This window comes from Lonchura striata, chromosome 13 (assembly GCF_050655825.1).
Source record: "Lonchura striata isolate lonStrDom1 chromosome 13, ASM5065582v1, whole genome shotgun sequence".
Taxonomy (NCBI): Eukaryota; Metazoa; Chordata; class Aves; order Passeriformes; family Estrildidae; genus Lonchura; species Lonchura striata.
The window spans coordinates 16,934,856-16,959,592 of NC_140715.1; the positions used below are offsets into that span (position 1 = coordinate 16,934,856).

The 24,737-nt window shown below is 46.2% G+C and overlaps 2 protein-coding genes across 2 annotated transcripts; both read right to left on the minus strand.

Annotated features, from left to right (window-relative positions):
* Positions 1-11,799: 11,799 nt before the first annotated feature.
* Positions 11,800-16,060, minus strand: LOC110470838 (serine peptidase inhibitor Kazal type 6). Its single transcript, XM_021530777.4, has 4 exons — positions 15,869-16,060; positions 13,756-13,787; positions 12,707-12,819; positions 11,800-11,953 (listed from the first exon to the last, which is right to left on the minus strand). The coding sequence occupies exons 1-4, from the start codon at positions 15,924-15,926 to the stop codon at positions 11,908-11,910; spliced, it is 249 nt and encodes an 82-aa protein (XP_021386452.1). The 5' UTR covers positions 15,927-16,060; the 3' UTR covers positions 11,800-11,907.
* A 3,328-nt stretch (positions 16,061-19,388) lies between these two features.
* Positions 19,389-23,635, minus strand: LOC110470837 (ovomucoid). Its single transcript, XM_021530776.3, has 8 exons — positions 23,446-23,635; positions 22,951-22,973; positions 22,286-22,413; positions 21,984-22,029; positions 21,001-21,128; positions 20,817-20,862; positions 20,035-20,168; positions 19,389-19,566 (listed from the first exon to the last, which is right to left on the minus strand). Exons 1-8 carry the CDS (start codon positions 23,618-23,620, stop codon positions 19,521-19,523), a joined length of 726 nt encoding a protein of 241 aa, XP_021386451.3. The 5' UTR covers positions 23,621-23,635; the 3' UTR covers positions 19,389-19,520.
* Between the last annotated feature and the right edge of the window lie 1,102 nt (positions 23,636-24,737).

The following is a 24,737-nucleotide window of genomic DNA, read 5'->3' on the forward strand; positions in this document are numbered from 1 at the left end:
TCTGTTTGAAGATTAGTCTTACAGTTTGATTTGGTTAACTTCTAAAAATGCTGCTGGGATTTACTTGGCTGAGATTTTTAAAATTGTGAAGCTGGATATGGCAAGCACAAGCCTGATGTTCAAATGACTACAAGAATCAGGGGGCACTGATGGGAGAGTGGGTTAAAATGGTAAAAGCAGCAGGAATAAATCTGGATTTTGTTGCCGTAGTTGATTGTGGAGGCAGGTGGCATCAGCAGGTTCAGAAAAGAGTTCAGCACATATAGAAAAGTTCACAGGCAGGAGCTAAAAGCAATAGCACTAAAGGGAATAGGAAGGCCTAATAGGCTGAAATAAAAGAATTGGAGGTGCTCAGGAAGATGGGAGTGGGTCACACAGAGCAGCTCCTGCCTGCACTACGGGGCTGCTCTGGGCGACACCTACCATGTGGCTGTGCCAAACTACCACACTAACTGCAAGGATAAATGGGTAGTTTTCTGCTTTGCCCCACAATAATGTATTTATTGTTCATAAATACAGAAGAAAACACCTGTGCTGATTTTTTGTTTCTCCAATAGGGAAGGTAGTTTTGACCTACTTGTATTTCCAAAATGTAGTTAAACCTGGAGAATAACTATGGACAGCAAAGTTTAAAGGTTTATTCCCTGCTAACATTTACTTTCCTTTTAGATGATATTGAGGTGCCTGAGAAATACTTCATTAATGGCTTTCACTATCTCTATTAAAAGAAACAGTATTAAAGTATAATTAAAGAGAGGGAGCATACAACTTAATTACAGAGCTCGTAATTCACCATTCTGCAAAACTCAGGAGAAGCATTAAATGGAGTCTGAACGATTCCAAATATTTTCATGTGTCAGAGACTGTCTCAGGCTCCCAGTACATGTCAAACATTTTGTATGTTGTTCTGTCTGATTATTCAGACCAGAAGAGACAGTCCATTTCAAAATGAAGCTATTTCAGTAAGCCCTGGATATCTGACAACTCCAATGCCTCGCTGTGGCATGAATGCTCATCACTGGAGGTGCATGGAATGACAACTGAAGCCAGGAACTGAGCTGCAAATTTATCCCCACAAATCCTGCTCCATGACTATGAAATCTACAGCTAGTTGCCAATTTTTATTCCTGACTTGACATTCAACTGACAGCAAGTGGATGCCAAAGGGTTTAAGGCAATTTTCCACTCTGCCTGTTCAGATGTATTTAAGGCTGATGTGAGAAGTGCTGAATACTTGCTCCCAATTAGACAAAGGCCAGGTAAAAACTGTATTTCAGAGGGTAGAGAAAAGCACACAGTTTTCCCAATTCATTAAAGCTGCTTAGAACAAGAAATGCTGGATGAAGAGGCAGAATCCTTGGACATTTCACTGTTGTCACCACAGCAGTTGTGACAGGTACTAGTGGATATTAGCAACTGCTGCACACAGCAGAGGGTGCCTGATGAAGTGCTTTGGCTGAGGGGGATTCACAGAGAAAAATTTCAGTGAAAATAAAATTTGGGGAAGAGAATAACAGCAATAGATGATAAAAATACTGCTCTATCCTGGAGAAGACAAGGGACATCTTGCGGGCATTACAACTTTCTTGTGTGAGCAATATTGGCAATATCTTGTTAGCAGGGACTGGTGCTGGCAGCTGTGCTGTGAATGGGCTCTGCACCAGCCAGGACATGCTTTAGATACAAGCAGCCCCAAAGATTCAACAAGAACTGCCTCGTGATGACAGGTGAACAGCTCTGGTTAGGTTTCCCTAAAAATACTGAGAAACAGCTCTGAGGGCTCACAGTGCCAAGTTTGACTCTCCTGGCTTTATCTGCTGCACCACACCACTTTAGACATGTATTTCCCAGCCCATCTCTATCATCCCCCATTATCCTTTGGATCACTGATAATCACACAAGGCCTCAATCTCATTCATGCATCAGCTCTTTCCTGATGGTGTTTTATGAGAGAGAACTTCAAAATGAACTATTTATATACTGATGAGCTTCCTCATACAGCCCTGAGCTTCATTATTTATGCTTATTTAGGAAATGTGCTCGTCTCTGGAGATCCTTTGATGCTACTTTGAGCACTTGGATGCTCATTTAGCTCTCAGGAGTCTGTGCTGAGCTTGGCCTGTGTCCTTGCCACACACAGTCACATACAATGCCATGCCATTAATTTCTGTGTCTCTCCTGGCAAATAATTTTCCCACCAATTCATTTTCTGTTAAGAATGAAGTCAAAGGGAGATTGTTCTCAAATTGCATAATGCTCAGAGCACTACAGCTGGGGTGCTGGGCACAGTAAAAAGTGCATCATTAACACCCCCAAAAGTTTTAGTTGTGTTTGTTTTCCATTCCTTTAAACTGCCTGGTTGGAATTGCACACCCACTCTGCTCACACCCCACTGTTTGTCAAGGTGTTTATGTATCAGAAAAGAGCAGCTTTTATCATTTAGCACAGCAGGGGCCAGGTTTGGCTGCACCTCCTGCGTGGAAGGGGACTGGGTGACCTGACACGGAGCCTGCATGGTCACTGCTGCTGAGTGATGTCCCCTCCTCCCCCTGCAACACCCCAGAAGACTCTGACCTTGATGTTTTGAAACACTAAGATTTCATCAGATTTTTTGTACTAAATATCTGTAGTGTTAAAGTGTTTGATATTTAAGAGTGGCAGCCTTGTTCTCCATTATTTGTGCTGCTCTTGAGAGGAAAGCAAGTCAAACTCAGAACCAGGGCATCAAAGAAGTCAGAGTTTACTATAAATTCCTGAGTCAATTCTCTCAACCTTCAGATGTGATTGGGCTTTTCCTCTCCAGCCTGTTCTACTTGCTGCAAGATCAACCGCTGGATTTTGAGTTGGATCTGTCACGCTCCTTCCAGAGCAGAGTGCAGGGCCAGACAGCTGAGCATGAATGATGGTTCACAGCCTGCTCAATAAACTTGTTTAAATTGTTCCACATTGGAGGAAAATGTTCACAGATGGATTAAAAAAAAAAAAAAAATGGGTGTCAGTGCTGAGCTTGTTCAACAGCTCTACTTCTGAACATGTTCTTATAGTAAAACTGTGGGTAAAAACTCCCTTTCCAGCTTTGTTTTTTTTTTTTTTTCCCAATGCTCTATGATTTTTTCCCTCTCACTTCTTAAAAGTTTCTTGGAGTGTCTGTGTTGTATCCTTCAATCTCTGCTTCATTGGCCCCGTGGGCTCCTGCTCTGTGGCAGGCACTGGGAGTGACTCAGGCTTGGAGGAGCTTTGTACTTGATGGATGAGCTTCAGTCCAAGAGCTCCACTGGTGAGCCCCCAAATTTATCCCTCAGGTGTTTCCCCCCCAGTTTGGGTCACATTCAAAAAAGAAAATGGTGGCACAGTAAGAATATTGTAAATTTAACAAATTCTAATAAAACTTTCCAAGACACCCTGGTTCCTAGAGCAAGATGAGGTGGCTCTAGAATTGTATTTTGCAAAACTTATGATTGTTTATCCAATTTTCTATATTCAGTTCACATTTCCTGACATACAGGGGTGTGTGTGACATTTGTGAGCAGTGAAAGCTGCATCAGTTTAGTGGAGGAACATGAGCAGAATTTCAAGCAGACACTTAAACTGCAACTGATGCACTTTTGGGTCCCTCTGCTGTCCTAATGATGGATATTTCTTGAATCAGGACCAAAATGAGCACATTTTTGGAAAAGTTAAGTGTATTAAACTGCCTCAGAGATGAAAATGATAAAGTGATGTGGGATGTTTTTTAAAATCTGATTAATCCCTTACAGATGTGACTAGACAGAACAGGTATGTAGCAATATCTTTTTCTATGATAAATGGTACTGAATTAAACACAAAATTATTTGTGTTTAACACTTGAAGGAAATCCTGAGCTTCAGATACAGAGGGTTTGTAATTAATTAGGTGACATCTCCACTCCCACAAATAGTAAATTAGCTGAGATAAATACATCCAGAAGCTGTTAAACTACTTTGGTTTGGATTTAGTGAGTAGCTGCTGCTGGAAGAAAGCAGGTAAATAATTTAAATTTCTGACTTTTTTAAACAGAATCGAAATATTGTGTTTTGTATGTGTGTTTCCACTTCCAAAAAAATTAGGTAGATACAGTTCAGCAACTAGTAAATCACATAACATTCAGTTTTATGGAGTCGAGACGACACTGTTGTCACTGATAAATGAGTTCATAGCTTGTCCTTCACCCAGCCCAGCAATTCCTGACCAAGTTTATGACTGAGATGCTACAAAATAGGTGTTTATTTAAACTTAGATCACTGATGCAGAGATATTCATTGCCTCTGATGCTTGGAAAGGGGTGTTGAGAGCCCCACAGCTCCTTGCTGGTCCAGGAGTCTCAGCTGGGTGCTGGGATCAGGGATGAGGGTGAATTAGGGAGAAATGCCTGCCTGCATCTCTGCTGGCCCTGCAGTTAACCCAGCACTTCACACTAAGAGGTTATGGGCAGCCAGCAAGATGAGAGCCCCAAAATGAGCACTAAATCTTGTGAGATTAACATATAAAATCCCTTAATGGAAATGCAGGCACCACAGGTAATTACAGATCCACTGACTCAGCCAAGTACAGGGCACAATTCCAGAAACTGGGGAAGGAAAGGAAGTCACAGTATTTTCTCCAAAGAAACCTGAATCGAGCCAGAGAGCAGTAACAACAATTACTAAATTGTCAGATTATTCAGGCAGTAAGGAGGGCAGATGGAGACTCGGGGGCAGAGTTTCCAGCACTGGTCCATCTCTCACAAGAATCAGATGAATTTTACATCCCCCTAATGTTTTGCCTTTCCAGAAGGGTGAGCAGAAGCCTTGGGACAGGCGTGGGACAAGCACTGTTCAAAAGTCTGGAAGGAAAGCAGACAGGAGCTTTCCAGCTGAAGCTCCTGCCAGGACAAATTAGGAGGTGACAATTTACAGGGGCAGGAGAGGGCACGGAGTGACCTGATCTCACCTGGAAGGGACAGCACAGCCAGGCTGCTCCTGCTGCCACTGCCAAACACTCTCCACCCTGCAAGGACCTGGCAGGAGCTGTGCTCACCCAAACCATTCCCCAAGCCCCGCAGCAGTGCTGCTCCCCCATTCCTAAATCACAGTGGAGCATGGGTACAACGGGATTTTCTCAAGACAGCACAGATGTGTCCCAAAAGCAACAGGGCAAGGCTGGAGGGGAATCTGCCTTCCTGCCTGCCCCTGGCCAGGCTGGGAGCTGCACACCCACACCCCTGTGCCCTGGGCACCCAGCTCCACCTCTGCGTTCATCCCAGCACCCAGTGCCAGGGACCTTCTATGGCTGGAGAAGAGCTGCAGCTACAGAACTACTCAGGCTGATCTTAAAGAAAGTTTTTGCTCATTTAGATTCCCAGGCTCAGTGCTGAGTGCACTCACCTTGGCCAACCCACAACACAGAATATTCAAGAAACTCCTTTGGGGTCAGCAGTGCCCCTGAGGGCATAAAGAGCCTCCCACTGCCCCAAGAGCCCAGTTTTCCTGCTTGTTGGCACAGCTCTACCATGAGGCTGCTCCTTTACCCCAGACACCTCCCAGTGACCCCCTAGCAGTCCCTAAACTGCACATCCTCTCATTTTAAACATGAATCCCCACAGGGAAAGCATGGCTCTCCTATCTCCATCACCTTGCCAGCATCCAGAAGCAACAAACCCGTGGCACAGCTGAGAAGCTCAAGTGCTTTTCACTCCATTTTCACGAGCAAAACACCATCAGCCAAGGACTATCCATCTGCTAAGGGCAGAGCTTGAGGCTCATCCCTAATTACACCTTGTCCACCCTCCTGTCTCAGCAGCATGGAGCTGCTTTTGAGGGGAGGTGAGGTTTGACAGGTCAAAGCTGAGTGTTTGACCAGCACACCCTGGCACTACTGGAGTAGCTGAAGGAGAAGAGCCCTGTGAAAGCAGAAAGAAGGGTTTTTATCTGAGCTTGTCAAGGAGGATCAGTGTTGAATTAATATCTGACATCTGCCAGGCTCCTGGAGCTACCAGGGCAACGCTTGCAGGACACGTCCCAGGGCTAAATGAGGCTGGGGTTTAGTCCACTGGAATTGTTTTCCCCCTCCCATACAACATCATGCTGATTTTTCAAACAAGTTTGCTTTTCTGTCACTGAGTTTTCTCAGCCTACTTCTTGAATTGTGATTTGACCTTGAATTAGAAGGGCTTAAGCTATATAAACACATATACAAATATATATCTATTTCAGGAGGCAGAAGCTTAGCTCTCACCTAATCACCACAGCCTAGGAGCTGGGGCTTTACGAGAAAAAGAAAATCAAAACCAACATTTCACGGCTCACAGCCTAGTGCCAGAACTGCACTGAAGGGACACGATGAGAGCACCCGGTCTGTGGCAGCATCCAGTGTCCACCGGCAGTACTGCACCCTGCCCACGCCGGCCTGGACCGTTCCAGGGATTGGCAGGACCTGGAAACGCCAAACACGAGACTCGGCAGGGAGCAGCAGCAGAAGGTCCTCTGAGACCCCGCTGGGGCGCGGGGGTCGCAGGGATGCTGCGGGCACAGGGATGCTGCGGGCACAGGGATGCTGCAGCTGTGCTGTCCCACAGCTGCTGGATCCCGGATCAGGCACTGCCCGTGTCTCCTTTCTCAGGGGGAAATCCTTCACAGAGACAGAGCCCAAGCCTCTGTGATGATGAGTTCAGTGAAAAGTGCAGCAAATGTGTCATGCTCAGAGTCCCAGCACTGATGGTACACCTGGCAGAGTAACCAAAAAGCATCCCCCAAATCACAGAGATATGAAGCCAACTCACCCCAGCTGCGTTTTTCTGGCCCCAAACTTCATCCTGCAGGGTCTGCAGGAGAGGTGAGCCATGCCCTGTGGGAAGAGAGGTGATGAGCACTCTCAGGCCAAGGAACTCATTATTCCCTTTTACCCCTTGTATGAACGAGACTGTGCCCTGTGCCTGAGCTTCTTGATGGGAGGTGATGGATCCTGCCCGAGCAGAGTCCTACGACCACTAGGACTGCATTTTGCTCATTTTCCAGGGCTGACCTTCTCCCAGAGGCCGGACTGGGGCTCCTCTCCGGCAGGAGCAGAGCCGGTTCCCGGCTCCCGGCGGTCACCAGAGGGAGCCCAATGCCCGGGCACGGCGCATCCTGCGGGGCCGGGCAGGCTGGAAGCGCTGCGGGTGCCCTTCTGCAGCCTCCCCTGGCTCCTTCCCCATGGCTCATCACCACAATCAGACAAAATCGGAGCCCCCGCTGGCCTGGTGTAACTGTTCATGAGGATTGGAAGAGGAGGAGGTGTTTGCATCGGCTCCCAGGCAGGGATGGCTTTATCACAGGTGACTTCCCAAAATCACCCTGCCCAAGGAAGGCACAACACTCCTTGGGAAGGCCCGAAGAGTCAGAACCAGCCCCTGCCATGACAGCAACATTTCTGTTCACTCACAATTAATTAACCAATTTTAGCTTCAAAGGGTCCCTGTGCCCCAGCAGTTTTGACCTTGTATTCAACTCCTGATGGAAGCTCTGCCAAAGCCCTGCTGCCTTCAGAATCCTGAGGAACTGAGCTTCTTCCTGAAGTCCTTGCCCCTCATTGCCCCATGGGTGACAAAGCCAAAGAGCTGCCTTGAAGCACCACCTCATCTGGAGGTTTGAGACAAGCAGCTCTTTCTGTGACACCTGCATTTCTATAGGGGTTAAACCTTATTCCTCCCCCATTCTTCCTTTTTGTATTGGGGTGATCCTTGTCTTCCACATTTTCAAAGCCTTCTCCGGCATTTTTAGAGCTGCCTTATAGGACACCTATGCCACACACAATTACTGCAGCTGCTCCTGTAAGAAGCTCTTAAACTACACTGTTTATTTCAGGGAAAAAACCAAACAAGCAAACAAAAAAAACCACCCACAAAAGCAAGCAACAAATCCACAAAACCCCTACCAGCTCCCAAAAAACACCAACACTCAGACCACTAAGCAAACTCCTCACCTTCTCCTTGCTCTGTAGTCCATGTAAACAGACAAATCCCTCCCATGGGCTCCTATTTAGCCCTTCAGCTGTGCTAGGAATGGAGGGAATTGTTGGCTGATTCCCAACATCTGGCAGCCCTTTCACCCCAGGGCAGGCTCAGCTGTTCTCTAATCTATAAGGGACACAATGCACTCTGACATCCTCCTGCTGCTCCCTGCAAATGTCACCATCTACATCTTTTCAGTGCCCTGAAACACTCCCACAGCTCTCCCACCTGCTCCCTGAGCAATCCTCTCTGTCCCCATGGCTCAGGATCCCATCCACTATTCAGTTTTGGGCCCTGCCCCAAAATAAGAAAGGCATTTGAAAACTCAGGTGAAAAACCACCAAGAGAGTTGAGGGCTGGAGCATTTGCTCAGTGAGAGGAGGCAGAGGGAGGTGGGGTCACTCAGCCTGGTCAGAAGAAGATTTCAAGGGGATATAACAGCGATGACCAGTAAAAAAACAGGTCCCTGAGCAGGTGGATTCAGACTCTTGATGGTGGTACATGGTTTAGAGACGAGACAGTTGAAAGAAAAGGTGCTGAAATTGGATACACAAGGAAAAAATTCTTTACCATAGTGACAGCCAAATGCTGTCACAGGGAGCCCAAGGAGATTGCATATCCACCTTTGAGGGCTCTCAGTGCTTCATTGGGCAAAGCCCTGAGCAACCTGATAAGATCTCAGCACTAACCCTGCCCTGAGCAGGCGGCTGGACCAAAGTCCTTCCCAAGCTGATCCAGCCTGCTCCTCTTTGGGAAAAGAGGGTGAACCGGAATGATAACCAAGGGCTGAGCTTCCTCCCCAGCCGGGCTGTGGGAACCCTGCAGTCAGCACCACCACCCTGGGATCATCCCATGGCAGCTTGAAAAGCCTTGTCAAACGCTGTGAATGTCAAGGGAAAAAAGTAGGGCAAAGGATCCAACTGAGTTGCGACAGTGACACGTGCCTGTGCTGGGGGAGGAGGAGGAAGCAGTTGAGCTCACAAGTTAAATGGGCCGAGAGCCTGGACACAGGAAAGATCAGCTGCACCACCAGCAGAGTGAAGCTGTGAGAGGGAAACAACATCTTCCCTTTGCCATGGGCATGGCCTGGCCACGGGAGGATGCTCAGCTGTGAGCAGTGGTGCTGAGACCACACACAGGTTTCATTCTGGTTGTATTTTAGCAGGTGAGGGACTGAGTGAGGTGTGGGGAGAACCTGGCCCTCATTCCACTGCAAGGGGTGGCTCCCTGCCCCTTCCTCCCCAGGGAGAGGAAGAGCTGTGAAGATGATCATCTTAGATGTTATCTAAGAGAGATCTCAAATGTATCATGACTCACTCACCTTCCAAAGCTGTCAAAAAAAAAAAAAAAAAGAAAAACCAACAAAAACACAAAAAAAACCACTCAACAAAACAACCCAAACCCAACACAATTTCAAAGGTGTAAGAAGAAAACCAAGGAAAAACAGTGGCTGAAGGTTTGATCTCAGTTCTGGTGCGTGTTTCTGGGGAGGCAGCCAGACACAGATGGGAGTTCAGACTGGGCATCCTGTGCCCACTGCTGCCCCGTGCCAGGGATCCATCAGGGAAGGTGAATCCAGCTTTCAAAACCCAAGAGCGAGCACACCTGGCATCAGCAAACCATCCCTTCCATCCCAGTTAACTGGAACCATGTGCATCCTTCAGCTGGAAGGATGGATGACAACTGAAATGGGTTTTCTGGAGCTTTGCCTCTCTTGGCCCCTCATGGGGACAACATTTTGGGAAATGTCCCCAAGCAAGGGAAGTAATTTCCTCAGAGAAGATTAGTCCCACTCCCCACTTCCCTGACACAGGTGGAAGAGATGGTAGTTGGGTCTGTGAGATATGGAGGTGTTTTATTTGGTATTTTATCTGAAAAAAAAAAACAAAGTAAATGATGGTTATTAAACAATGAACTTCTGTAATTTCTGTTCTCTTGTGATCTGTCCTTGTTATCTCAGCTTCCAGATTTAAAAGGATTAGATATGGCAATATGCTGTGAGAATTTTGGAGTCACTGATTGCCATCTCAGGCTTAAAGATGCACCATTGCCCTTCTCTTGTTAAAATGTGATTTTTCCATCCTAAAAATGGGGTATTTTTGCTCCTGTCCTCTGAACATGGTGCTGTTCCAGTGCCACACAATGTAACAGGATCATCACAGGATAACTATGGTCAGAGAAGTCGTGGAGGTCATCCTGTTGCTCCAAGCTGGAGGATTGGTAGGGAAAGGCACTTTCCCAATGTGCTCTTCAGGACCACTTGTGCCTTTTGCTCCCCTCAATCCTGCCCATGCTCTGGATGTCCTCTTGAGTTTGGTAACAAAACATCTGAATTTAAAAGCAAACAAGGGCCCAGGCTGCACAACTGGGCCACAGAGAGGGTTGGTCTGCTTCAAAGAAGAGGTGGCAGATTTTGCAAGGATCCAGTAGGCTGGGATGGGGAAAACATCAGGATCAAAGGCAGCTGGTTGGAGAGAAGCTCCAAAACAGCTCCAAAACAAAGCTTTGCCTTTGCAGCTCAGCCACTGGCTGCCTGCCTGGGAAGTTACCAAATGACAAAGCATTTACCAGAATTGGGTTATGTGGATTATGTGGAGGAGAAGCTGGTATTAGGTGTGCTGAGCACCTTGCTGAGGTCTCTCTTTTTAGGCATTGTGCCCCAGTTGAGTTCAAAGCTGGGATTGTGGCATGAGAGGCAAATGCTCAAGCTCTGTCCAAACAAGGTCCAGAGGTTTAGGTGCTCAGCATTTAGGTGCTTGCAAAAGATGTTGACCCCTGAGGCGCATGATAAATCTAAAGCTTCCTTTGAAAGTTAAGTGTTTAACATGAAGGTGCTGCTGTCCCATTGATCTACTGCCAATGTTTTAACAAGAGGATGCCACAAGTGTTTCCCTGTGAGAGTTTTGCACAGTGAAAGAGACCGTAAAATTACTTTTCTTGTGTTTGCACAAAGAGGGATTTGTCAGCCAGAGTGAAGAAGAGAGAGGGCAGCAGTGTGAAAAGTGAAGAAAGGAATGAAGTCTATGTGTATTAAAAATTGTAAATAAATGCAAACATGTATGCCTAGAAAATTAAGGTCTGTGTATGATTCAGAGAGAATTTATCCTAGAGAAGGGGAGAGTAAGCCCACAGCTCTTCTGCTCCAGGGATTTTTTTTTTTTTTAATTATTGACAATTTATGCAATCTGGCTCTCTGCTAAATATAATTTTATTAGCATGCGAAGACACTTGGCAGCAGGAAAATAATGCTGGTGAGCTCACAGTTTTCAAGACAAAGCATTCTCTAAGAGAAAAGAAGGGAAAAGACTGATTTGGTTAGAAGATCCTTGCAGCTTCTGCCCAAAACCAGCCTCCACCTGCCATCTCCTGGGTGAAGGCTTAAATGGAGCAATATTCCCTACCCTCAGCTCCTTGTCTCTGCTTTCCAAAGGAGATGAGGCATATGCAGTCACGCTGTTCATCAGCTCTCCCATCACCCTCCCACAGTAACCCCTGAGAGAGGAGGAACACGGCTATGGAGGCTGGGGAGGGGACCAAGGCTCCTGCTGTCACCCACCCCCTGGGATGGGCAGAGTCGGGCAGGAGCAGTTTTTGGCTGCCCAGCATGTGCCAGTTTGCCAGGCAGGACGGGGCAGAGGAGCTGTGGCTGGCAGAGACAGGAGGACACAGCCCACGGAGCCGTGGGAATCGCCTTTCTTCCCAGGAGGAGGTGATGCAACAGCTCAGGAGTGCAAAGCCACACATCAGGCTCCAGCACGGCTAGATCAAAGCATTTTTCTGGGTCTTATGGAAGAAAGAATCCAGCCAAAGAATGGTGCTGAGTGTTATTTTATTGAGCAGAGACAGCAGAGGGAGGACAGGCTGCTCCCGTGTCCGCGGTCGAGGGCGGCTCAGCTCCTGCTGCTCGGTCCAGGCAGGACTCAGCATTTCCCCAGGTGCTTCAATCTTATTTTCCCTCCACTTCTCCTGTAAAAGGAGGGAGAGAGACTTAGACCAAGCAGCAAATGACAGACACAGCAGTGTGGGACAGAGCTCACTCACCCCAACAGGCCTGACTTGTGCCAGAGTATGTCCCTGGTAGCTCACAAGGAACACCCAGCTATTTTCTCCTCTCCTTGTTCTTCTCTGATTTGCCCTAGGATAAGGCAGCCTTGGCTGCACACTAAATGTAAGGATTGCTAAGGCAAAAACATTTTGCAAGCACATTCCATCCATCAGGGATGGCATCTCCTTTAAAAGGTGACAGAGCTTAGGAAAAGGAGAGACATCCTGTTCTTCCTCTGAGATCTTGTGTCTTGTTTCACAAAGTTCATTCAGACTTTTCAGGAATAACTTGGCATGGCTCAGCTCCCACATTCCTCCAGCACTTCTCAGTACCCAGGAGTGTGGGCAGTGAGAGCTGCAGCCTGTGGCACACAGTGGGAATTGTGCATCAATTTAGTGCTTGTGGAAGGTACAGGCAGGATGCATTTGCTTCCTAGGCCCTGTGCTGCCTCTCAGCATGGCAACCAGCAGCCTGCAACGCCCAGAAATGAATTAAAATTAACTTGTAGCACACAGCTCTGCTCCAAGGAGGAAACATTCCTCTTGGCACGGTTCAGAGGCTGGTCCATACAAGAGGGGCAGCCTGGATACAGGGCTTCCCCCCATGAAGAGCACTACTAGATCCATGGAAATGAAGGCAAAGCCTGCTCTTCCAGGGCCCCCAGTGTCACTTACAGCACTGCCTTGCAGAAGGCACACTTGTTCCCATACGTGACGCCATCCGTGCCGCAGTGAGGGTTGGACTCCCTCGTGCAGTACACGCTTCTGTTTAGGAACTCCCTACAGATCTGCACAAGGAATAATAATTTTTAAAAAACCAAAACTTTCAGGACCTCCGTACTTTTTGTTTCACTTTCCAAATCGGACCCAAGGTCATTAATGTAAAGCTTTTTCTGACAAGTTCTGACACTGTCTCTTTTCTGACAGAAAAAGCCCTTTCACAAATTAACAGAAGCAGCATTTCAGGGGAATTTTGGCCCGTGTTTGAGGAAGGAAATTGTAGTCACCTGGGAGAAGTCTTGATCTCCCAACAATAGGAGTGGATTAGCCTAGGCATGCACGAGAAGAGTCAGCACTGATGCTCTGTCAGGCACTCTGAGCTGAGCTCCCTCCCTGCTGCATGACTTCAGGTGTCTTGCGAAACGCTGCACTCACTTTGGTGCTTGCTAAGCTCCTGCTTTCCCAGAGGAAGGAGGCAGAAACAATAGGGAAATCCCTGGGCAATTAAAAATTATGCCCAGGAAGTGTACAGGTATTTTGCCTCTCTACAAATCCCAGGGATGAACTAAATTTGGGGGAATAGGACACTCAATAATCCGTTTGCTTCATGAGAAGATTGTATAGTCAAAAGTCAAGTCAAAAGTGGTGCAGCACATAAACATTTGCTAAATCAACCATTTATTTCCCTGCTTTACCTGCTAATGTGGCCACACAACATTCCCCAGGTAGAAGTGAACTCCCCAGCACTGGGAATACTTGGAAGGACCCACCTGATCCCAGCAGACATTAAAAACTGTTTACCCAGCACCAAGGTTTTGGTTATAAAAAACATTTCTCCAAAGTGAAACGCCATGACTGGATGTGGCACTCAGTGCTATGGTTTAGTTGACAAAGTGGTGATCAGTCAAATCTTGGATTCGGTGGTCTTGGGGGTCTTTTCCACCAGTAATGATTCCATGGTTTTATTAAATGCAGATTCAGCAAGCAGAAACAGCAGCACTAACCTCTTCAATCTCTTGACCTGCTACATCTGGAACTAAAAGGGAAAAAAAAAAAAAAGGCAAATAAAAACCAGACAGATTTTACACGTCAGCATTACTTTCTGATAAAGCCTGAATTAAATTCACAAACAAGTTATGCAAACTACAGTGAAACATACTCCAGGTTTTTCCTACTCCGTCATCCCTCACGGGGGAAGAGGGGGCAGGAAATACATTATCTGAATTGCTTTTCAGTATTTTCCTATTTTGAAAAATGCTACTAAAATACCATGTAATCATTCATTCAGCTGCTAACTACACCTCAGACACATAACCCAATCTCCTGGAAGGCAGCCACTCCCGGGGAAGCAAGCTGCCATATCAGATGTGGAACCACGCTCCCAGAGATTTGAAACCCATGTTGGCTTTTAAGGCCTTTAGGCTCCTGCACCTCTGAACAATGCACGTGGCTGCTGCTGCTGACAGGAGGGGACCCTGGAGCAGGAAATCTCGTGGTTGGGTTCATGCTCAGCACAGCCCAGACACCCTCCCAGGACAGGCTCAGCCTGGTGAGATACACAGAGACGTCATGGGGTGACAGCAGAACAGGCAGCACCGGTCAGAACCAGCACCAAAATCCCCTGGAAGCACAGGCTCTGGGCTTGGAGCTCAGCAGTCCATGCTCTTTTTGTTTCTTCTTGGCAAAGCTGGCAGGCAGGAATGTGGGCTGAGTCAGAGCTGTGAAATGGGGCGACCCTGTCATGTCTCTAAAGGGGAGCCTGACACTCCAGGGTGGGTTGATTGAAGAGCTGCAGATTCTGGGTCACAGCAGAGTGGGATGAATACCCAGCTTTTGGTGAGGCTGTACCTGCTGGTCAGCAGGGTCACTGCCAGCTGTGGTGCTGCTCAGGTGGCTCTGGGCAGGAGGGGAAGGACCTTGTCCTCCACTCATCCCTCTCCAGTGGATGAGGGACACCCAACCTGCAGTCAGCTCAACCCTCATCCATCAAACCTTCCTTCTTCTTTTGCTATTTCTGTTGTCCTTTGGTGTTTTTTCCTGGTGCTGGCACATTTACTCTGTCCTCAGGTTTTGCTAGGCTCCTGTAATGTTGAAGGCACTGGTATGGCTATCTGCATATTATTTACAAAACAGCTCATTAAATATTTTTTATAAATATTACATGAAGCTACAGAAGAATTTGTGATGATGCCTCTTGACATCTGTTTATTTTACTGGAGATCACAGGGTTTGCTACTATTCTGCCCGGCCTTGGAAGGAAGAATCAGCCTTCTGATGGAACCCAGTCCCAATTAAGACTCAATTAGAGACAGATGAATATTTCATAATGAATAATGTGTACAAAGCAATTCACCTCTTCTCCATGCACAGCTTGCCATTTTCTCAAGTGACTTCTTTATTCAAATTATTCACAAAAAAACAAGTATAAATATTTCTTGTTCCACATATTCTTCAATAACTGTTGCCACAGACCTTGCAGAGCTGGGTCAGCTGGACTCAAGCAAGTGATAACACTGGCATGATCTATAGGTTCAAAAATCATCACTCAGCTTCCCCACATCATCACAGAGATGTGTAAATCTCCAGATAAATAGTTGCCGGATCCTTTTAATTTGCCCTCTTTGTTCTGACTCCTTGAGGACATTTGAATTTAATTTTCAAGCTTTTCTCTGCAACATCAACGAAAGCTGAAACTTTCATCTAATTACATCTCCACATCTCCAAGGAAAACACCAAATACCAAGATGCTTAGGATCAAAACAAGAGCAGATGACCTGGAGGTGAGCGAGTTTCTTCTCTAACTGGTTCAGCAAAACTCTCCAGTGAGCACTTGTACCAAAAATTCATAATTACACTCTGCTTTGGTATATTTGCTGAAGAAGTACTCAGAATTTGCTCACTCTGTCTCCCAGTGACACGTCCACTACATTATCCACTGCAGAGGCACACGAGAAGTGGAAAAATGTCATATGAGTGAGCAAGTCCTGCAGGTATTTTCTACTTGCTCAGTTTTATCTTCAAGCCTGTCAGCCAGTGATCAAGACTCTCCAAAATTTGTTGTCAGGAGATGTTCTGGTGTTTGATTTTCTTTTCTAGGCTAGGGAAAAGATCACTTACCCGTGAAGAAAGAGAGCAGCAGCAGGCTGAGAAGCACTAAGGCGCCTGTAGCCCTCATGCTGCAGGAAGCTCTTTAGCCAAGCCAAGGTCGGAGCAGGAGGTGCTGTCTCAGTCCCAGAGCCCACAGTGCACACAGAGCTGCCTTTCTATGTATTTATGTGCCTGTCCACAGATGTCCTCATTCCCCACCTTAATTGTGAGAACTTCTCCACTTGGTTTCTAAAGCCATTATTGGTCCTGGCCAGTTTATGGTGCTTTAAGGAATGCTGCCCTGTCCACATCAAACCTAGAAAGGGATAATTATATGAGTGATAGACGTGCTTGTAACGTAATTATTTTTTTTTTTTCTAAATAGTCACAGGATTCTCACAAGGGTGAATTTTCAAAGCAGTGATTCATCAGGGAAGCTGGTAATTTTCATTCTCTGGGCTCTCTCCGAATGCCAGCACCGAGGCTCTGAGTGCGGCGTGATGACACTCACCAGACGTTACGAAATAAATCACAGCATGAGAATGTGTTGTCTGTGAAACCAATTATACGTTGTTCCCTGGCTATTTTTGAGGATGGTTCTAAATTTGTGGAGTTGGGGTGGAGAAGCTCTGGGCTGTGACATGCTCTCCTCGCTGTGTGCACAGTCCCAGATAGAACTGCTGACTCTCCTCCCTGAACTATTTAAACCCTAGCTGTCAATGTTTTTCCAGTTTCTCACATTCACAAACATATGTTAGGGCTCTGCTCCCACCGCAAGTGGCAGTGATGGGAATTTGATGGGGAATTGGCAGATCCAAGCTCTATTTCCAGCTGAGGCTGTGCAAGGATTTGTGTTCAGGCACACCAAACACCTCTCCAGATAAGAATAAGCCTAAATTTTAGTATGTTTTCCTGAGGAGGCAAGGCTTAGGAGACAAATATGTGTAGATATATCTAGGTTTCAGTTCCCCCAGTGAATTCTGAATACACAACTAGTTGCAGCCAGATTTCACACAGGAGTGGAAAAAAAAATTAAAAATAACGATCACATTTTTATACCTTTTCTCTAAGCAAGAGGAGGAAGAGGAAAGATGCTACAAGCATCCCCAGCCAGTTTCTGCAGGAGATCAATGCTATGGGTGCCCTACATCTGGGGAAGCACCTCAGTTTGCAGCTTGCCAGACATCTTAAAATCCACAGAGTGGCAGAGAAACCGTGAGTGACAGGCGAATCCTGGGCTGTCTATTAAGGGTGATCTCACGACGCAGCCTCTCGTGTAATTTAGTTATCAAACCCGTCAGCTGCAGCGCCGTTCCCAGCCACGCTCAGTTCTGCCGCTCGCAGCACTCCCTGTTTGCCTTTTCTGGTTTCAGACGTCACCGCTCGTGACCACAGCCTCGATGCCTCAGTCCCTTATCTGCCCAAATAATATTTTGGTTGCTGCAGCACAGCTGGGCTGGCTCCAGCCTCAGCAAACCAACCCCTTCCGGGCTGAGCAGAGGGAAAGGCTAAATTACCAGCCAGGTGATTATTGTTGCTGCCCGTTTCCACTTCTTTGTGACGCCTGAGGAGTGGCAAGGAAAGGCACTTTCCCAATGTGTTCTTCAGGAGCACTTGTGCCTCTTGCTCCCCTCAATCCTGCCCATGCTCTGGATGTCCTCTTGAGTTTGGTAACAAAACATCTGATTTAAAAGCAAACAAGGGCCCAGGCTGCACAGCTGGGCCACAGAGAGGGTTGGTCTGCTTCAAAGAAGAGGTGGCAGATTTTGCAAGGATCCAACAGGCTGGGATGGGGAAAACATCTGGATCAAAGGTGACTTGGTGGCAAAATGCTGTCCCTTTCAGGGACAGAAGAAAGGCACCTGGACCTCACTGTGCAGCCTAAGGGGTGGCTGGGCAGAGTCTTGCTGGTGTTAAGCTGAGTCCCTAACCTGTGCTGGCCACTTTTTAGACTTAAATGCTACAAACCTTTCCATTTTCTAATGTCCTTGCTAGAGGCTTATGAGACAGCCACATAGTCACCATTTGGCCCCATTTTGCTGCAGGTGAACTCTTCTCTGGGCTTTTCCAAAGCCTTCTGAGCAGGTATCTGACTTCCTCAGGCACAAACTACCTCAGAAGGGGGGACTCACCATAAGACTTTGCCATTGAAGATAATTTCCTGCTATGGCCAGAATTCACTGGTCTGTGGCCACTATGTGAACTTCTTGTCCAAAAAGGAATTATAAAACAATTCAACAAACCCATCCATTTTACTGTTCCTTTTACTCCTTTTACTGTTCCTTAACTGTTTTCTCAGACACACAAGCAGGTAACTAGTGAGGACTCTTGTGACTCTCCAATTTCTCTCTCTTTTCTTAGAAGCAGGCACAAAGGTATGATGTGATTTATACTACCTGTAGTAACACCAAAAAAATCCCCCAAAATAAGAATTTCCATTCTTCTTCCTGCTCTCTGCGCTGGTTCTAGGGAAGGACAAGCCTCTTACATTCTGGTGGGGAGCACCTACAAAATCCTTGGTCAAGAAATTATCTACTTCAGGAAACAAGACCAAAAGAAGTGTCTTGAAACTCGCAGATTTTGTCCTAAATATCAGCCTTAGCAGCAGGTGTTCTTTTACATAACAAGAGAATGGGAGGTGGAGAAAGGATGAGGAAGGGAGTGTGTGAGCCATGGCACTTGGGACTTTTTTTGCTTGTGCTGTTTGCATATTAACTCCTTGACTCACCCAAAAAGATAGCAGATCATCACCAACAGTCATATATGTCATTTTTCCTGCAGTGCACGCTTCAGGTTCCCACAAAGATGTTATCTTCACACTTTTTTTCCCCAGATAAAAAACACATTTGAACTGCTAGCACATCTTCTTGCCCTTCTTTCCTGGAGTTAGAAAACCCAAGACCTTTTCCTGAAGGGTCCTCTGCCTCACCTCTGCCTCACATACCATCAGTACAGCTTTTTAGATCTGTCCTCCAAGAAGCTGAAAGCCTGAGCCCAGTCTAATTTCTCCTCAGGTTCTCATTAGGCTCATTACAACCTTGCATAGCTTGCTGCAATTTTCTGCTGATGGGCACAGTCTCAGTGGACACACCCTTCAAGGAAGCAGCAGTTCCTAATTTTCTTCCCTATGAGAGACCTCCTCCCTTTGCCATAAGCCTCCTTTTTATAAGGCACCACCTGACCTGCCCCTTGTCCAGGTGTGACCAGATAAAGCTGATCACACCCCCTTTCACACTTCCCCAGCACCATCCCACCAGGCCAAGGCCCCAGAAAGGAACAGCTCCTCCAAGGTCCAGCACTGTGACAAAGACAAATCCATTTACACTCTGCAAGACTTCAAAATTAAATTCAAAGATGTGCTATTTTATAGCATTTCTGATGGTTTCTACAGAGTGACATTCTCTCTTGAGGGCTTGGGCTGGTGTTCTGCTCTTTATTGTGGTTTATTTCACCACTTCTCCTGCCTGGCAGAAAAGTTCCCAAAAAGCCTGAAGACCATTACCCTGCCTAGAAAACAAAACCAAAATTAAAAACCATTCCATGGCAAAGATTGTGGCTGCATTTAATTTATTGATCGATCAAAGCAGAGACTGGTGTATAACATTTGAGGGAGCAAGGAAGAGCATGTTTGATTGAAGAATTTGGGAGGGAAATGTCGTGTTGAAGGGTCCAGCTCCAGCGCTTAGCATTCGCCTTGGTGCCTGACGAACAGACCTCCAAAGCTGCGTCTGAAGAGAGAGAGGGAGACCAAAATTAGAGACATGGATCTCATCTTTATAGCCTGATTTTACCCAAATAAGCCAAATGCCCTTGTGCTCTCCAAGTCATAGAGTACTTTGCTTAATGTTCCACCTCTTTTCAGATTCCTCAAGTTACACGCTTTCATACGTTGAAGAGATTTGGGACAAACCCCATAATTTTGGACACCTCCTACGGTCACACTTTCAATCACCCTGGCAGGGAGGCAGTCAGCAAGGCTATGAGCCTGCAAGCGGGGATCTGCTTTTAATTGCAAGGGGAGGAGGAGAAGACTCACTCAGGCTTAGGATCCGTGGCGCCTGGGGGGTGGCAGAGGAGTGAGCGTTGGGAGAGGAGCATGGGGTAGGGATGGGAGCTAACGGGAGCTCTGGGGCTTCCACCCCAGCTGCCACAGCTGCATGGGAGCTCCTCTGGTTCATGGTGAGCTCTGTACTTACGAGACGGCGTTGCAGAACTGGCACTTGTTCCCGTAAGTCCTGCCGTCGGAGCCGCAGATGGGGGTGTACTCGGAGGTGCAGACGAGGTTGCCGCCCTTCTGCTGGAAAGCGCTGCAGTCGATGTTGACAGTGTGCTAATGGAACAAAAAACAGGGTTTAACACTTCTGTTCCCCGTATTTTCCTACATAAGTGCTTTGTGTTTGTTTAGTATTTTGTGATGTGGCAAAGCATGAAAGCGCTTTTCAGGAGCAGGGCTTCTGCAGACTCAGAGAATGTGCTTGCCTGGAACAACCTGAAGTAGGGAGATGGTGGAGGCAAAAAAAAAATCTAATAAATATTACTATGAGTAGTTGAGTGACCATGCTGGTATTTCCAGGCTGGCTCTCCCACTGGCTGCTCTGGTTCAGCAGACAAGAAGTGGCAAGTGGACAGAAAGGGGGTGGTCACAAGCCCCAGTGCACTAAGTTCTCCCACCCAGGGAATCACTGCTACTAGTAGAGCTCCTGCATCAATGACACAGCGTCTCTTGCTCATCCAGTTTTGCAGTAAATGAAGGTCTCAGCACCTTCTGCCTGCTGTTCCCAGATCAGAGAGGGGACCAAATATCTCAGCCATGGATTAGGTTCCATACCTAATCTGGTATGGACCTGGCATAACTATTTTCCTCAAGTCCTATTTCCATGCCAAATGCACCAGGACAGCAGAGGCATTTCTATTATTCAGCCATGAATTTGTGTTACAAAATGTAACAGCAGTTAAGAGTGCAGATTTCTGGCTTTACCTGGTAACACTCTCCGTAGTTCCTCAGGTCCACTTCCAGGCCGCTCCTGTGTGGGGAAAGCAAGTGGAGAATGAATGAGCACAGTGCAGCTGCTCCGTGAGTCAAACTGCCCCTTTATGCTCCAAATGCCAAAAAGAGCAATACTTGTGCAGAAGCCCTGTCCTGCCCTGGGCCCTTCACTTACGCCACAGCAGTACAGAACTGGCACTTGTTCCTGTAGGAGATGCCATTGGTGCCGCAGATGGGGGAGTACTCCATGGTGCAGGGGATGTTGTAACCACTGCCAGGCTTCAGGAAACCAGTACAGTCGACCTGAAAGTCACAGAGCAGCATTTGAATCTCTGCTCCCTTTTGCAGCAGCCCTTTGTAATGGAGTGTGGTGCAGGAGACATTCCCCCCTCTAGCCAGAGCTGCAAGAAGAAAGGGGATTCCAGCCACAGTGTGGTGGATTTTGGGGAGCACAGATGAAATCCTGCCTGTGGGTACAGCACCAGTGTTTGTTCTGAGGTGGGCTTCATCCCTGTTATCTTGGGGATTTTCCCCCTGAATGCCACCATGAAGGATCCTTGCCTAAAATACCTCACACCTTTCAAAAATTGAGTTTACACTCAACCTGCTGCTCCTGCAATTACTCTGAGTATATTGAAATGGGAGTCATTGTATTATGTGAAATTGCACAGCCAGAATGTTTCTCTTCTCTCTCTCTCTCTCTCTAAACTAAAATAGACATTCTTTGTCACTTCATGGTAGCTCCATATATTGATACTAACTCTAGCTTGTGATAAACATTCTGATAGAATACATTTTTTTCTGTTACAAAATTATAGTTTAGTTGAAATTCAAACTTCTGGGGATTTCTTAGCTACAATAAGCCTCTAAGTCTAAATGTAAAGGGAAGTGTTTTCATAACACTGAACAAAACATTCCTGAAATAAAAAAGTTTCCTTTCTAAACTCTAATGTTACACAGATCTTTTGCCTTTTAAAACTCACTGATTTTAGCTGTTCAAACAAAATGCAAATTAAATTTCCTGCAAATCTGAAATTCTTCATTTTCACCCCATTTCTGAGAGCTAGCAGTTGTGTGGGTCCAGTACAGGACCAATCCTAAGCTAGGTTTGTGTCTGGCTCTCACCCATCAGGGGAAGGAACCAATCTCTGACTGTACCTTAACGCATCTTCCATCGTGTTTCTTGTCAAGAGCACGGTTGCGGCTAGAGGCAGAGAGGGAGAAGAAAAGCAGGGATTAATCTTTTCATGCCATGTTGTCATCTCAATCATTAAGTCCCTCCACCCGTAAAGCCTCAGCAATTAATCAGATTCTGGAGCTTTGACACGGAAGATCCCGGGCATTAGGGAAGACAGAAACTTAAGAAAATTCTAGTCCACCCCACGATTAGTCACAACCCCAAGGGCTTCTGCCTGCTGCTTGAAGTGGAGGTGTAGGTGGTCAGGGGACTTTCTACTCACAAGAAGTCCCTGCACAGGGAGCACTCGTTGGGGTAGGTGCGGCCATTGGTGCCGCACACGGGGTCGTAGTTGCGGGGACAGACGACGCTCATGGTTTTTCCAGTCGTCATGTAGGCGCCGCAGGAGGCCTGGGAAAGGGGACTCGTCATGTCTCCAAACACACAGAAGGCTGTTCTTGCCCTAATCGTGTTTTTGCTGCATTGGGAGGCTGCTCTGAGGAACCTCTATGGCTCCTCCATGGTGAAAAAAGATTTATATATCGAGTATCTTACAGCATAACAAAAGCACCTCTCTGGCGTTAAGACTTAAAGTAATTTTGGTGAGAATTATGGGCAAAAATGATCATTCCTTGGGGAATTAAGACAGGGAAGATATTTAGGCAGATATTCAATAATCATATAGATTTTCTACTGGCACTCTGTGCTGTTCTGACTCGCATTCTACATTATTAATCACTGCCTTTTTAATCATCAAAGTGCTAAATTATCTCTCTCTGACAAAGGTGGTTTCTTCTGTTGGGAAAAGAGGTGCACTTAGGGGCACTTCTTTCTTATTCATTTTCTCTTTTTTTTTTCCCCTCATGCATTCCCTGACATATAGTGTGAGTATGAATTATTCATCTAGACTTAGAAATCAAGACTAAATGACAAAGATCTAATACTCACCCGTCTTTGGGCAACAGCAAGATCTACAATAAAAATAGAAATTATAAAATGTAAAAGTTGTATGATGTCCTTTGCTAAAATTCCTTTGGAAATATCAATTTCCCTACAGATTAACCAAATACACCTTCTCATTACTAGGAAGTGATTATCCTCCCAAATGTTTCATCTACTCCAAGTAAATGCAAAGTGATACACTGAGATTAAAAAAAATCGCTTATTTGTGAAACCAGAAATTTTGACTCACTAAACAAGAAATAGGACCTAGAATTTTATCCTGCCTCAGCACCATAATCCCCACTAAGGCTCAAAAGATTAAAGCATAGATCCCATGAGTTTGTCTGTACAAGGGTGAAGTTCATCCAAAAGAGAGGCCGCGTATTCCTAAACCATCACACCCCCAAGAGGCTGCATCCCTCGGGATGCACGGAGACAGGGAAAGGATCAGGTTGGTCTAGACCAGCACAGAGTGTAACAAAGGTGACAAAAATGACTTACCAGAAAGGCAGCCAAGAAGGACCAGCCCCAGGAGGGCAGCACAGTTGGCCATCTTCATGCTGGCGGTGGTGGTGGCGGCTGTTCCGTGTGGGTCGGTGCCGGAGAGTCCGTGGATGGTTCTCAGCCTTCTCCCTCCCCAGTATATATATGCATCTCCCCGACCTTGTGAAGTCATCACCAGAAAGTAATTATTTGCTCTGTAAACTAAGAAAATTGTATTGATTACTGAGTTGAGCTCCAAAGAATACTTGTTTGTTAGAGAGATGCCTAGAAGAATTAAACAAAAATGTGAGCTACACCCAGCTTGTTAACAAAGGCGTCTTGCTGTACAATGAGTGATTTGTACTTTCCAAACAGGAGCACTGTCTCAATAGAGGATGTTATGAAATGGAATATGGAAGTTGGGGAAGGAAAAAAGAGCCCGTTTGTTGGAAGTGTTTGACTTGTACTCACCATATCACATATGCTAGACAGGAACTGGGCTTTGGGAGACTTTCATGGTACAGCAGAGTGGGGTGCCAAGAGGATGGGACACTCTAAGGTTTTACTGACATCATATCTGGGGTCTGGAAAGCATCAGTGCACTTTAAAGATGCTGAAGTCTCAGTGAATCTCTCCACATTCTCTTCTGTAATTTCCTGGTACACTGGATTTCTCACCCACAGAAACTCATCATGAGAGAAAAGCACCACAAAAACCCCCAGAAGTTTATTAGACATTTCTGTGTAGGAGCAAGAGTTATTCATCTCTTGGCAATGAGCATGAGTCTGATTAAGAAATTACGAGAATAAGTAGCTTCAAATCTGTACTGGGATAATGTTTCCTATTAATGGCAAGCAACTGGTATTCTGTGCAGGTGAAATGGGCTTGTCAATACTAAAGGCATTCCAGAAAAAATTCCAGTAACTGCAAACAGAAAGAGAGCCCTTAGGCTTCCCCCTTCTCCCTCAATTATATGGCATTAAATTTTGAGTGTCAGCTGAGAGTTGTGTTTTAGGGAAGATAAGTGATAAATAATGTGCTAGGCTCTGCTAAGTGGCTCGACTCTATCGCAAGTGTATGGAAAAACAAATAGGGGATATTGCATAAAATAATAAATTTTTGATTTAAGGTAGTCACGGAAGGAAGTGACGGATGGAACTTTTTTGTGCTTCAGAAGAAGCTTAATTCATACATGTGGCTTAAAGGCAGCCTGAGTTTTAAATAGAAAATCAGAATTGGTTTTCTTATTATCCTGGGAGATGTTCAACACTTGGCATGAGCAGATAAATCATAAAAACGTAGCTGAAAGT

Coding starts and splice junctions, on each gene's coding strand:
- LOC110470838 (XM_021530777.4), bottom strand. CDS start 15,926: ATGAGGGCTACAGGCGCCTTAGTGCTTCTCAGCCTGCTGCTGCTCTCT. Junction 13,788..15,868: donor GCTGCTCTCTTTCTTCACGG/GTAAGTGATCTT, acceptor TTTCCCTTTTAG/TTCCAGATGTAGCAGGTCAA. Junction 11,954..12,706: donor GCCTTCTGCAAGGCAGTGCT/GTAAGTGACACT, acceptor CTCCTTTTACAG/GAGAAGTGGAGGGAAAATAA.
- LOC110470837 (XM_021530776.3), bottom strand. CDS start 23,620: ATGACTTCACAAGGTCGGGGAGATGCATATATATACTGGGGAGGGAGA. Junction 22,414..22,950: donor TTGCTGTTGCCCAAAGACGG/GTGAGTATTAGA, acceptor CCCCTTTCCCAG/GCCTCCTGCGGCGCCTACAT. Junction 21,129..21,983: donor ACGATGGAAGATGCGTTAAG/GTACAGTCAGAG, acceptor TGTGACTTTCAG/GTCGACTGTACTGGTTTCCT.